General features: G+C 40.0%; 1 protein-coding gene across 1 annotated transcript in view; it reads right to left on the minus strand.

Moving 5' to 3' along the window:
- Positions 1-14,381, minus strand: part of LOC104035927 (mucin-5B) — a 46,683-nt gene extending 32,302 nt beyond the window's left edge. The window contains exons 1-13 of the mRNA XM_075712435.1: positions 14,300-14,381; positions 12,342-12,597; positions 10,754-10,868; positions 9,310-9,397; positions 7,226-7,359; positions 6,603-6,828; positions 5,683-5,808; positions 4,710-4,827; positions 3,313-3,451; positions 2,609-2,710; positions 1,494-1,563; positions 1,104-1,241; positions 225-389 (exon numbers count right to left, since the gene is read on the minus strand). Of these exons, the coding sequence (XP_075568550.1) occupies positions 225-389; positions 1,104-1,241; positions 1,494-1,563; positions 2,609-2,710; positions 3,313-3,451; positions 4,710-4,827; positions 5,683-5,808; positions 6,603-6,828; positions 7,226-7,359; positions 9,310-9,397; positions 10,754-10,868; positions 12,342-12,597; positions 14,300-14,381 (1,759 nt within the window). The remainder of the gene's footprint in view (positions 1-224; positions 390-1,103; positions 1,242-1,493; positions 1,564-2,608; positions 2,711-3,312; positions 3,452-4,709; positions 4,828-5,682; positions 5,809-6,602; positions 6,829-7,225; positions 7,360-9,309; positions 9,398-10,753; positions 10,869-12,341; positions 12,598-14,299) is intronic.
- Between the last annotated feature and the right edge of the window lie 383 nt (positions 14,382-14,764).

The following is a 14,764-nucleotide window of genomic DNA, read 5'->3' on the forward strand; positions in this document are numbered from 1 at the left end:
AATCGTCGGTGAAGAAGGTGTTGGCTCTTTCTCCAGCAGTGCAGCCTTTTTGTTGTAAAAGCAAAGCTGTCACCTTAAAGACTGGCAAGACCCAATGTGTTCTCTCCACTAATAGCCTCAAAGGCAGTGGCTTTTAGTGTTTATGAGTTTTCTAAAGCTTTTTTGGTTATCTGTCATGTGAAAATTATTTAGCACTTATAATCCAGGGATGAAAAACCTGTTACCTTTATCCACACTGTTTGAACAAGGATCTTCAAAGCTGTCCTCAACATCAAAACAGCTGGCTCTAGTTTTCCATGAGTTACCAAAAGCAGAAGCTGAATCTTCCACAGCTCCAGTAACTGTTCTGAAGTCGTCAGTCTGGATGTTATTGAAATTGCCACAAAGACCTTGTGTGGGTGGCAGGGGAAAAAAAATAAAAAAGCAAAAGAAAAGAAGAAATCATTACATGAGTGGAAAAAGAAATGGCTTCTAGATGAATGCTCTTAGTTCTATAATGGGCCTCGCCTGAGAGAAGCCCATTTTCCTTCAGAGACTTCCTGATGTTGCCACAAATCAGACAGGACCCTGTCTTCAGAGTGTAATTATTATTTTTCTGCATTACAGTAGCACTTAGTGATAGCACAGAGATTGGAAGCTGCTTAAATGTGCTTCAGTAGACACTGGCAGACAGAGAAGTGCCTTCCCCAAAGGCTTATAAGCAAAGGAAACTGCAAAAGCAAAACAAAATGGGTTGGAGAGACAGGATGTAATCCCGTTACACAGATAGGAAACAGAAGCACAAAAAGCTTAAATGATGTGAACAGGAGATTGGTGGCAAAACCAGGAACATAATCTGCATCTTGCAAGTCTCTGATGAAGGCCTGCTTTTACAGATAGAATGTAAAAGACCTGCTCACACTAAATATCACAGACATTATCTAATTTTCTCCAGCAAATCGAAGGGTTTAGCCAACACTTTGTTTCAGGAAGGCTATAGATTTAACCAGGGGTTCTAACATACCGAAGTCAATATAAAATCAAATAATTTGTTCACTTAAAGTGATAGACAAGCAGCTATAACTCAGTTTAAGAGCAAACTGAAAGAGCATGGTGGGTCCTACCAGATGTGCGATTCTGATAAGGATGATCGACTGTTATGGAGAGTTGCATTACAGGTTTCATTTGCACTTGAATCTGTACTCCAGTTGAGCTCAAGATTTTGATGAAAAATGTAGAGGGTCTGAAGATGGTGATGCCATCTAAAGAGGAAAAAAAGAAAAAAAAAGATGTATGCACCTGCAAATCTTTATGAAACTGAGTAAACAGGAACTTCCCTTTACCAGTGCATCCAGCGTAACACATGAATTCCCAGGGAGTCCCACGCCTAGTATCCACATAAGTCAAATGACTTAACAATGAGCAGGATCATGTTCTTTTCAGAGAAAGGAGCAGGGATCCCTCTGTAAATAGATGTAGGCTAGTCTGGGGAAGATATGAAGACGGACATTTACCTTTGTTTACTGGCAACTTCACAATGAAATTGTTCATGTAGATATTTCCGCAGGAACATATTTTTATCGTCTGCAGGAAAAAAGAAAAAAAGAAAAAGCCCACAGTAGTGAATGCATATGACATGAGACAGACAACAGGAACCTGACAAGCTTCATTAAGTGTTAAGAAGTAGTGTCTTCAAAACATGATCACCTCTGGGGTCAATGTAACTCAGCGTCTGGATGCCATACAGTAACGTAGAGCAAATATCTAGGCCATAATAAAAAATGAAAAACCCTCTCCATAAGCAACAGCTTGGATTGAGTGCTTTCACATACCTAAGAAGTTAGTTATCCTTTTGAGAACTGCATGTGAGATGTTACATGTAGGTTTGGACCCATCTCATTGGAAATGTAACATACCCAAAATGAGAGCACTCTGACTCAAACTCTCTTAGTATTCAATGGAGGGAGACAGGCCCCTCCAGAAGAGCATCTCATATCTTAGGGGGGCTGACTTGTCCTTTGGAGATCGCCATCTTCCTTTATTGACTACAGAAGGAGGTTAGGATGTTGGATCTCCTAACAAGGCTAGGACTACACCAGTTAAATACCAGCTGGACAGAATGAATCTGTATAACTTTAGGGCTGCATAAATACCAGCTCTAACTCAGCTTCTACTGAATTCAGTTTGAATCATGGCATAATCTTTAGTAGGAGAAACCTCTGGCCTTCATTTGGACAATACTACTACTTCACTCATTGCATTAGGAAAAACCTCAGGACTCAGAACTGTTGTAAAAAGAAGGGGATCTTGTCTTGTAGAAATCTCAATCTTTCAAAAAGAAACAAGTGAAAAAGTTTGAAGCAATGAAAAAGAGAGAGAAAGCCAACAAGGACAATTTTTAGCGACCTACCTCTAAAGAAAATGGTAAAGCCAGAACCCAAAAGAACTGGAAAGGAAATAACTCTTGTAGAACAAAACCAATAAACACATGTACCACATCATCTGCTGGTATTAATCTTGCAGTCTCAGGACTGCAACAGACCAAAATGAGTCCACAGTGTTAAGAGAAATCCCATCTTTGAACCTAAATAAAAGTGACATGTGTCACTATTTAAAGCAAGTTACTTACAGTTCTTCCTAGTGTGACTAATACATTCTTTAAGCAAGTCATTGTCTTTGATGTCCCACACTGGATGATCTCTCCAATCACCACAAACGTGTCATCAGTATTCTGAAAAGACGCAAGAAAAGGGACGTGCAGACATTGTTAGCGTATTACAGGAAGGGAGCTAGAAGAGAAAAAAGGTGTCTCTGAAAGGCTAAAATGGAACAATGAGAGAACTGGGGCATTTAATCTCTAACTGCAAACTGCTTTATTTCATTGCCAAAATCAATAATGTTCACTGCCTTTCCTCTGCACTTTGTTTCCTTGCTATCAACCTGTGTGGATCGCTTATTTGCAGACAGTCTTGTGGAATTCAATCTTTTTGCAGCATTTTTTTCTCATCCACTTCCTTTTAACAGTCATACATGAAGAAATCTTCAGGAGAAATGCTTAAATCTACACTAATATATCCAGTAAGAAAATTAATTCATTTTAAAAAAAGATATAAAACTATGTTGAAGCTGCAAAACTTTAATACTGAGCATCAAGCAATTGACTTGCAATCCACTGCAAATTGGAAAATTTACGGGGTTTAAGACTAAGCATGTGTTGAAGTGCTTTGCTGGATTGGTGCCATTTAATTAAATTAAGACATATAAAGTTCCAGCACAGCTTAATGTCTCATGCTACTCAAGAGATTTAGGAGTAAAGTGGGAGATTGTTCATACCTTAGCTAAGACATAATGGCAGTTGCCATGAAAATTAAATCTCTTATTATCGAATGTTGTTATATGGAATCCTCCATCTATATTGCAACTTCCAGAACAGGGCAGAGAGATACAGGTCCAGTGACCTCCTTTGCAAGTACTGTACAAAACCCAAAAAGGAGCAGTTAGAATAAACATAGCTTTAACAGAGCAAAGGTGAGATAATACCTCTACCTGAATCTGCACAGATGATACCCTCTTTGTCTTTTTAGCTTGTTACTTGTCTGCTTACTAAATCCCTGTGGAAGACTTTATGTTAGGCCCTTAAAGTGTGAAGGTTGAATGCCTCTCAATGAGAGAGTTAACTGCACTGGGCTTTGAAATAGCTCCTTCAGAGAAACACGGAGTTGGTCAAGCAAAAAATGTTTTTTCAGGGCTTAAAGTGTTTGCTTGAGTTTTTAATGAAAGAAAGAACCTCTTCAAGCAGGATCTTGAAACATTTTATGTTACTGATGCAACTATTCAGCAAGTTGCTGATGCAACATTTCAGCAACTAATTGTGGAGGACCTGATAATGAACAGTTACAATTCTTAGAGCTGTGCACACAAGAATGGCCTGGCCACATCAGCTCAGGCTTTCTGAGGAGTAAGTGAGGATGTGGCCAGATGGGAACCACCCAGAGCCCATCAAGTTCAGTTCCTAAGAATTGCAGGTTTTGAAAAGTATTTCCTCAAAATGCAGGAAATATTCAATACAAAGGGGTTTGCAGAACATCCGGCCTACCCCACCATGCAGGACAGCATATTTCATTCCTCCCTGTAGTAAAGGTTTGGCCTATGGTCAAGAAACAATGCTGTGTCACAGGAGCTCAAATAACACACATGACTGTTCATTCACTAGATGGATATCAGAGTAAGAAACAAAACTGTTTTGAGAATAATATACCTGAGGTCTTACCACCTTTCACTAGTGCAGAGTGGAGATGGGTTCTACAGGGATTTTTCTAAATCAAATCATTCTCAAGGATCAGAACTTTTGAGATCCAGGCCTTCAAACAGCCTTTTGTAGATCTAGGGGTGGTTGGAAATGTAACTCATTAACATGATATGACTCCTTGCCTCACTTTAGTGGCCAATGCGTCTGAACTAACCAGTGAAGAGTCTCATTTTTCGTCATTCTGAAATCTTGAGCTCAGTTTTTGCTGGCAGTTCCAAGTGAGGGTGGTAACTATGTGAGGTTGAGGACCACCTCTAAGATGTCCTGTATTGTTGAAATTCAGACCCAGGTTTTGCATTGCTATTTAAGACAACTGTTAGGAATAGGGGGAAAAAAAAGGAGAAAAGAACAGAATGCAACTCATCAATGCTCTGAAATAAATGCCTCTGCCTTGTTAGTGCAATCAAGTTCACAACAGTACCAGTTTTGGCAGGGAGTGGAGTAAGTCCCTCCGGATGAGTAGGCTTTCCCTTGAAACATACAGGGGCAGCTGTCTCTGGGGATGCATTTTTTGCCACCGAGGTCATCAAGGATAGTTCCTGTTCAGACACACTGGCTAGTTAATATTCCTTTGGTGAGTCTGGGAAACACCATCAAGGAAGACTAGAGTAAGGAAAAAACTCTGGAGTATTCAGCATTTCTGTAAATGAATGGGATATGTTTTAAGTAAAACACCACACCAGGTCCTTTCAGGTGTTAATGGATGGGAAACATTTCTTACTAGAGCTCAAATGAAAGCAATACAAAACCCCCAAAATACCTCTGCATGTTACTGGAATCTGTCACTGTGAGCAGGATTATCAAGTGCCAGATTGCAAGGATGTGAGACAGTTTCCATCCTTTTGTAATAGTGAATCTAACAGAAATGAGACCCACATCTTAACCTCTACTTCATGTGCAAACTTACACATGCACATACCTGGCAATGCATTTATAGAATCATAGAATCATAGAATGGTTTAGGTTGGAAAAGACCTTTAAGATCATCAAGTCCAACCAGTAATCTAACACTACCAAGAGTGATTTAAGCTACATTAAGTTTGATTTAAGCTACAGCAAGATCTAGCCTCATAACAGGGAGGCACCTCACCAGATATCTTCACCTGCATTATTACTGTCTAGAGAACACCTGTCCTCTTTCCACATCTGTAATTTTTTTTTCCTGTCTAGTCCTTAGAAATTTTCCCTCCCCTCCTCCAGTGTCAGGATTTTGAATCATTAGAAATCTGGTTCTTCCAAGAAGAAAGTTGTTAAATTATGCTAGAAGAAACAGTTTATTCATTGGTTTTAGTGTAAAATGTTAAAGAAAAAAAAAAGACACTAGTTGAAAGGGAACAACATCCCTCTTTGTCCCTTGATAAGTGTGACCCATTGGAAGAAGTGAACTGCCTTACCAGGAGGACAGAAACAGCCATCTGTACATGGGGCTTTACAAATCTTGCTCCTTTCTGGGTCGGCGCATGTGTCAGCACAGGAATTTCCACATTCTGTGTACTCCATGTTGTTTGGGCATTCCTGATCTGAAAGACCAAATGAAAATGGGGTATGTTAATGATGTATTTATAAGAGCTCTCAAATCATTGTATCACTACCCAACTCTTTCTTCCTCCTTTCCCCCATATCTTGTTTGCAAAACTTTCTATCCAGATATGTCGTGTTTGTTTAACCTCTAAAGGAACTTTTTATGGTCACTTTTACTTCATCTTTGGAGGAGACAATACTGCTGGGAAATATGAGTTATTTCACATTATTTTCCTAGCTCAAGCTTGGCTGAAGTCATGATATAAGCAAAGGACACCAGAATAATTCATGGAGTTATAATAGTTTATTTTTGCATGGAGCATCAGTCATTCTGGCATTAATTTTCTATCACAACCCACACCAGCAGTTTGGGAGAAGTACCTGTAACCTTCCCCCTGGGTTTACAGTGATTTCCTGCTTGGTAGCTGTGACTACTGAGTATGAAAGCTAAGGACAAACACATTAGAATTCTCAGTGACTTCTTCTGACTAGATGTCCACATTTAAAACAAGGCTATTTATGAGTTAACTGCGCATGGTAAAATTCAAAAAAGAACTGGAGAAAACTTAGCCATAAGTAGGAGGGGGACAATATTAAGATATAGTTTGAATTTAAGGAGCAAAATCAAGTTACATTTGTAGAAGTACATTTTCCATTAACAATGTTTCTGTCAAAGTACTTGTACAGATTGATTCACAGTAGTTAACAGAGCTCCTAGCTTTGCTCTGCTGGGATCAGAATACATGCATATATGTCTAACCTCAAAGAAAACTCCAGAGCAGTAGTTACTTACAGCAAAGTTCTTTGGTTCTCCATTCCCCAGGGTCTCCCTTCCTGAGGACGCAGTCTCGAGAGTACTGGTTTAAAGTGCTGCATATGCAGCTGGAAACCAAATCAGAGTAAGAAGAATTAACTGCACAGTAGCACATATCCTCAGTGCAGGTCTCTACGTAGTTATCAAATGCTACCACTTTGGGGCAGTTTCCAAAACGGGACATAAGTTTCTTGCATCTTTTTTTCTGTAAAAAAGAAAAGAAGAAAAGGAAAAGGAAAAGAAAAACTTGACATTTTACCAACTTCCAGGTTTATGTATGTGCATTCCAGTTCTTGATTACACAATTCCAGGGTCACAGGATAATTCGGGTTGGAAGGGACCTCAGGAGATTATCCAGTCTAACTTTCTGTCATGAGGTACTTTTTCTTGGACTGGAAGCTGTCATTCAGTTGTGCATTTCCCCACTATCTATTTCTTTAACACTATAATAGGATACTCTTTTAGCTGTAAGACCAACATTTTGCTCAGATTCATGGGTACACTCCTGAAAAATTCAGTTCAGTGCATGCTCTGTAATTAACACTTGTCTCTCCAGGGCTGTAGTTCAGGAGGGTTTATACTTCTTGGCCACACATACTTACATATTTACTGCATCTATCGTCTTCCCTCCTAGGATGTCTTCCAGTGTGGTCATCTGGACTCACATCAGCACACTTTTCTGATGGATCCTCTACTTTGTGGAAATTTCCAAACTGCCTCGGATGCATTTTATACCCTGCAAAATCCCCAGATGCATCTGAGTAACTGCCTGCAATTCTTTAGATCAGTTAATGGGCTATAAAGAGGTACTTAATCTTTGGGGTCTAAGGCAGTATGCTCTACACCAAATGCCCAAATTTAACCTCAGCATCTATGTTATGGAGGATGACAGCCTGGTACAACTTCTGTTAAGGTAGAGCCAGGAATCTGGCACACTTGTATCAAGGCTGCTGTCAGCCTGGGTATTTATAATCACATGAGACTCTTGACCTTTCTATTGCACCTCATCATTTCCAAAGACTTCTGTTAGTTATAGGTATATTTGATCTTACAGAGTTTTGTATTTGCATGTGTAATGGTTATACATTTTAGTTTCCCTTCTACTATCGCAACCTAAAGTACAGCCTTAGGTGCCTATGTTTGTAATCATCTGGAAATCTATTGCTTTTTACAGGCTAGAGAAGATGGGAAGAGGGAGCAGGAGGAAGACAGGCACACAATACATGTATGTAAACATTACACTAGCTAGAGGGATGCGTTTTCCGAAAGCATTACCAGAAACTCTCTGACAAAGTTTGAAATCTATATATTTTTATGCATAAATTGCCTGATTTTTTTTTTTTTTTTTTTTTAAAAAACGTTTAATAGACAGATTTCTGACCAGGTCTGTTCTATATTGGCTCAGTCCCTCAACTAAGCGCAGGCCTGAGAGAATGACTTCCACAAAAGCATTGTTTTCAAGTGCTTTACCACTAACTTTTCTGGAAACAGAAGCCTTTCTAAAGCCCTGAGCTCTTGAAGCCATGTGATTTGCCAAGGATCTCAACCAACACTAAAGAATATAAAGTTTCAAGAAGAGATACAGCATGCAGAAATGTGAGTTTTTTTCTTCCTGATAATTTTTTTCCTCAAAAGAGTCTGAAAGTGAGAAGAAATTTTGGACCTTTATGTGCAGTGGATCCTAGCCTGGGCAGGCAAACTGGCTGCTGCCCCCTCAGCCCCAGGAGAAGGATGTGTTCAGAGCAGAAAGGAGGGATGTGGGACGCCACCTGGTCCCCACGTGTGGGAACCTGTTATCTGTGGAACCAGATGCATAAAAGAAGAGCCTGTTTTTCTTAGAGCAATGCTTCTCAGTAGCAAATTGCTTCTTCAGAAAAATTTGAGCCAGCTTTAGTTTTATTTATTGTGTTTGTGAAGTAGAGGGCAGAAACATGACTAAGATGCATCCAAAAAGCTTAACATGAAATTTGAAAATGAACACCAAATCTATCACTACAAGTGGTATTTTTCATCAAACCTCAGCATTCTTTCTGAATGGGTGAGGTAGATGACAATATTTTTCTGGTGACTTAAGAAGCCCAGGTATTACATGAAGGGATGATGTTATAACATTGGCTTCGGTCCTGCAGGGTGCAGGTTTCTTTCCGCTCATACAACCTGCTGCAGGATTGTAGCCTCAGCTGTTTGCTGTGTGGGCCTCTTTCCAGTTCACTGCAATGTCTGAAGGTGTCAGTGGATGGCACCACGGTTTCTGCAAAGATGCTCAGGAATCACTCTGGCTCAGTAATGATGCTTTCATTTCATTACAGAGGCAAAAATAAACACACTTGATACCCAACTGTACAATGATGAAAATGGAAGGACAGAAAATGCACTCGTGCCTCATTTGAGACTACAAGTTCCTTAAAGTTTGCTGCTATCAGTGGGCAACCTGGCAATGTTGCTGCATGATAGCCAGGCAATTAATGTGGGTCAAAGGTTTGAGCCTTGCAAGTTTGCCAACAGCAGAGGAACCCAAATCATCCCAGAACCTTTTAAAATACATCTCTTGTATATGGAAATGTTCATGTATTTCAGAGTGTCTGTCAGGAAACCTGAAACCCTGCTTAGAGGAAACAGATATCAAGTTTCGTGTCACATATTAATGGTTCAGTTCTATGTGGAATATGCTGTATTCATGGCCTACCATCCAAAATCAAATCATTCTTCTCACTGCCATCATAGTTCCCGCACAGACCACATATTTTCTCTTTATATGTTTCTTCCAGGTCCAGCTACAAAACAAAAGGAAAGACGAAACCCAGAGTTTAAAGCCTTTTCCCCACATCAGCAGCACATGTTACAAAGAGGTTCACAACAGAAAAGCACAGTAGCAGAAATGCTCATTACCAGTTTGTAGCAGTCTCCTTTTCTGTTACAAACCTGCCATAAAACTTACCTACAGGTTGAATTTAAACGGGAAGACAATCCTCTAGCAATTGTCATTCCTACCTGCTAAAGAGCTACCTGAGCATGCTGAATATTGGACTAATCCTTGGACCAGTGTCTCTCAGTATAGAGACACTGGTATATAGACATGTGGTACCTCTTGCAAGGTACCACAGCTCCACTCTGGGCAGGTCAGATAACTGTGCTCTGCTGCTGGATGCTGTGAAGAAGCAGCTTCCGGTCATCTTTTAGCCACATTTAAGGCTTTTTCTAGTCCACAGGCTAAATGGGAAACTTCATAGCATTTCTAGGGGTGGGTCTGTGCAGTGCAACATGTTCTGCCCATACTTGGGGGCAGTAAAGAGCCAGGTTAGCACATTATTGCCTTGCTAGGTAAAACCATTCCAGCTAATCACTCCTACATGCTTGGAGGGTAGTACTGGCATCACTCAGGTCCACCATAAAAAGGTGGTGCTTTTCCTACAAGTGTGTCACCACTCTACAGGTGGTGCCTGTAATACTTCAGGTATTAATTAGTACAGGGGAAGGGGGAAACTAAATACTTCATTAAATCAGATTTTGAACACCATGTGACTGTGTCCTGATTTTTTTTTTCTCCATTCACCTTCTACCCTCTTTCTGTCTCTCTGAACAGCAAAATATCACATACAACTTTCATTTATGTAATCTCAGTCCTGACTGTGGACAATAAGTGTTCACACCAAAAAATGTAAATACACTGTTGCAGAAGAGGATATTTTAGGGTAGATGTATAGAGGGGAACTCCCACATAGCGAGGCTTTCAAATGAGAGACACCAGGGTCTGAGCTGGCCACACAGATTGGTTTCCCACACAAGATGTGCACCGAGACAGAGAGTAACTAACAAGTCAGAGCTGGAGGGACTAGCTGGGCTGCTGCCAGTGCCCTATGGAGGAAGCAGATAACTACAGAGGTGCTATCTCCAGGGTTAACAGTGGCACCTTTTGTCACATAAAATTATTTGGGAATGCCTGGGGGTTGTGACTTCATGCCCCTGTCCCATGAAACTACTACCTAGTTTGGTATGTCCTTATCAGCTTATGGATAAAGTGATACCTCACCCCCACAGTCTCTTATATCAACACAGTGCCTACATCCAGCTATGCTTTTCATCATTGATGAGGTTCACCAAGAGAAAAACAACTAACTGGCTGTTCATACTAGGAGAGTGTCAGCCCAGTTCCACTTGAGTGTCAGGCCCAGCTTGGAAGTGACTTGGAAGTAAGCACAGGTGTCCTCAATCAGGATGCTCTTCAAGCTGAAGGGCATGGGGATCCTGAAAAATGGAGGGAACAAAACAGATTACATTGAAAAAAAGACTGATGAAATACTCTCAGAGATATAGGAACAAAAACTAGAGTCAAAATAAAGCTAAGCTGATTTAGCTAAAACTAAATAGGCCATGGAGACATTCTTTTCAATGTCAGCCTTCATCCATACAATGCATTACGTTTAGGTATGATCACCTTGTCCACTGTGACCTTTTACCAACCCTAATCCGCAACACAATGTGTTTTGGTCATGAGTGTGTCAATCTACATTAGCCACTCGACCGAATCAAATGCAGCTCTGCTTGTTTACATATCCTGAGGACCTAACCCAAAAGATTATAAGGAACAAGATCACACTACTGGGAAAATGGCCCTCCACACAAGGATACTGCAGGTTCTCATCATCCCTCCAGGCTTTCCTTGACATTTAAGACTCAGAGAGAAATGGAATACAGAGAGGTATGAAAAGAGGTCTGTTCTGTTACTCATATACTGATATGACTCAGATCTACTGTTAATTTTCCCAGAGCTTGAAAAACTTGAAAATCAGAAAATGGCTAAAAGATAGTAGATTTCTTGCCCCTTTGATTTAGAAGATACATGGGCTTTGCTACTATAATTACAACTGAGTGATGTTACTCTATATTTGGTTGTTTCTAGAAGGCTGTCAAGAGAAGACAGACCATATGCTTGCAATTTTCTCTCCAACAAGATTTTTCCCAGACTCAAAGCTTGCCTTGGCCCTTCATATCTATATGCTGGGAGCAGGTCACTGCACTTCTCATGAGGGTTGCCTTTAAAATTGTGCCCAACTTTCAGCTACTGTTGCATATGACTTTTTACTTATGGAGTATTTTTACCCTTCTGTTTTCAGTTTTCCTTCTGATTCATTTCAGATTGGAATTAAAGGTGTGGATTTTGACTTTTGAAACTTCTGTCTTTTGTGTAAGAAGATCCCAAGGCAAGCTGTGATCTGCAAAGCAGTGCAATTTCCTAGACTAATCTATCTGGAAACAGAAAACTTTTTCTAAAAGGACCATCTGTTCCTGAACAGCAACATAGAACAGCATGGTTAGTACCACAGAAATAATGTTCTGAGAAAAAAATACAAAACCAAAACCAAAATAAAAATCAAAATAAATAAAGTGTTGATTTTATCTTCTTCCCTCCAGCCCTCCCTCCCAAATCAAAGCAACATTAAGGAAACCTACACCAGATTCTGTATTTATAACATACACATTGCCTTTTGCCTAACATGTTGGTGTTGATTGCTGGGAGATGTAGTTTACCTGCTTCTTGCCTCCTCCACCACTATGGGGTAGACTCTTTGGCAATACCCTGTTCAAAGTGTTATGAACGTATCATACAGAACATTTGCACCTCTGCAGAACAGGACCGCTTTCTAGACAGACCACCTGTTGCTAATACATAGCAATAAAACTGCTGCATAAGAAAACAACAGTATGGTCTTTACTCACTTGTTCCCGTTCACTGTGATGCCTGTCTCCTTCACCTCCAAGATCACTCCATCAATGGTGACAGTGAAATAGATCAGGAAGCTATTCTTGTCACTGCGCCTGATTTGGATGTTAAAATCCTGGTAGCTGTCATTGCAGTGTGAAGCAAAGACATATGTGCAGGTTCCAGGAAAAGTGAACTTAACATGGTCAAATGTATGAAAGTGGAAATTGCCCCAGGTGGCACATTCACTCCTATTGACAGTAGAGACCTGGACTAAAGAAAGAGTCATAGGAGGAGAGATTAGAAATTCACCCCAAATGACATGCTTTTTTGTTGTTGAAAACCATTAAAGGAGAGATTTTCAAAGGCAAAAATATTAACCCCTGGAAGATACTAGCTTGTGGGAAGGAGTTTCATCTCACTGAACTTTTGAAGTCCATGCCAGAGATACCTCCAATGTGAGCAGATATGCCCAGGTTCCTTTGAAGTTAACAGTGAGAAGCAGAAGAGGTTCAGCTTCCCTACCTTACATATCTGCCTAGGAAGAAGATGCTCCAAGACTACATGTTTCTCTTCGTTGTCTATAAAGGTTGCTGAGGGGTGCCAATGTAGATGGCACCCCTCAGCATTTACACTGCAGATACATTTACACTGTAGGTATCTAATGTGAAGTGAGGGGAATCCCACCCTGACTGCCTAAATCTCATTTCTACTTCTGAAATCCTGCTTTTTGACACAGGCAAGACTTTGGTCCAAAGTCTTGAATTGAGTCCCTTCCAGGAGATATCACAGGTGGCATGACTCTTCAGCAAAATGGCAGCCGCTGATCTCAGCAGTTGAGGTTGCCACCAGCTTCAGCAGCTGACTCACAGCTACTTGTTTTTCATCTCAACCAAAACTCATGTCTTGGACCTCTGAGTTGTACCTCTGTCGAAGGTATTGATACATACTTTAAGTGCATATAAGACATCACTTCAGAAAGTAGTTTTCATACCACTGAGCTGCACAAAGCCAATATGAGTTAAATATTGGATTGTTTATTGAATTAAATAAGATATGCTTGCTACAAAATGCTCTTAGCATTTCTTTGAGGCCCATCTGAAAGAATGACAAATGAAAATGGGCAAATTTGTGTTGTTTATGTAGCATATTTAGGAAAATCTACATAGTAACATCCATCACAGATCAAATCAGACACAGTCATTAATGTACTTAGTGAACTCCAAAATTATTAAATATTCCTACCTAAGAACCAGCAGGGGAACACTGAAAAATTCAGATCGTGATGTTAGAAATGTGCAACAAAAACTCAAGTGCCAAGAAGTCCTTACAGAAATAGCTTTTTAAAGGGATTGTAATTTGTCATAGGTGTTTGCAGCACTAAAGTGGAATAGGGTAATTTAGCACTTTTCTACACAATAATGAGGGGAAATGAGAAAGTTTGGCTATTCTTGGCAGTGGAGTTGCTAGAATTACTAAGACAGCAGTAACTGTCACATCAATTGTTTGTGTATTAAGGAACTGCAAAAAGTGTAAGACATTCAAAACCAAACCAGAAGGTAATAGCACAGCAGACCACAAAAAATGTGATTACTCCTAATGCAGTATTTCATACCAGTCAGTCAAGCCTAGCAGGCATTATGGTAACATACTTCTTCTATAAAGAACATATGTGAAATACGTTGAAACGGATGTCATCATTTTTTTATGATACAAACTGCATCCAGAGAGTCTCTGCTTTAAGATTAGTCACTCAGGACATAAACCAGTTGATAAACTACCTAGTAGTGAAAGAAAAAAGGTGAAATACTTAAATGGTTGACATTAAAGATGAAAATGTACAATGTTAAACAGTATCTGGCATGCCTACAGCTCTTACATGAATATGTTACACATTTTCATTTGACAACTCTATTTGTCACCTACGGAGAGCAATATGTGGGCAAATAATCCGAGAATTAGATTTCTTTCTTACCTATCTGAACTGGTTCTTTGCCCTTGCAACAACTCCAAATTAGCCAGAAGATCCAAAATGACTTCCCCTTTTTTATTTCCATCTTGCCATGAAGCGGTAACTTGAAAATCCTTCCAGGGAAGTGTTTCTTGGCTTATAGGCAGATTTTTATAGCCCAGGAATTTGGCGTGAGAACAAAACATTGATGGCAGGGTCCTGAAAGGTGGAGCTTCATTCAATTCTCTTTCAGTGGTTCATGTTTAGCACCCAGCAACCTCCTGTCTTTCAGACAAGACAGGTATCCAGTTCTCTCTTTTCTTTATGTGGAGACTGAGACCTGTTCTTTTCGTATTTCCATTCTCTAATATAGGTCCCCCCACCCCTACAGTGTTGCTTGTTCTTTGGCAGCAATAGTTTTTCATAACGTCTGATTAGTAACAAGCAATCATTGCCCTCTTTCAGAGCTTTTCTCTGGCTTGCAGATCA

This window comes from Pelecanus crispus, chromosome 6 (genome assembly GCF_030463565.1).
Source record: "Pelecanus crispus isolate bPelCri1 chromosome 6, bPelCri1.pri, whole genome shotgun sequence".
In the NCBI taxonomy this organism is placed as follows: Eukaryota; Metazoa; Chordata; class Aves; order Pelecaniformes; family Pelecanidae; genus Pelecanus; species Pelecanus crispus.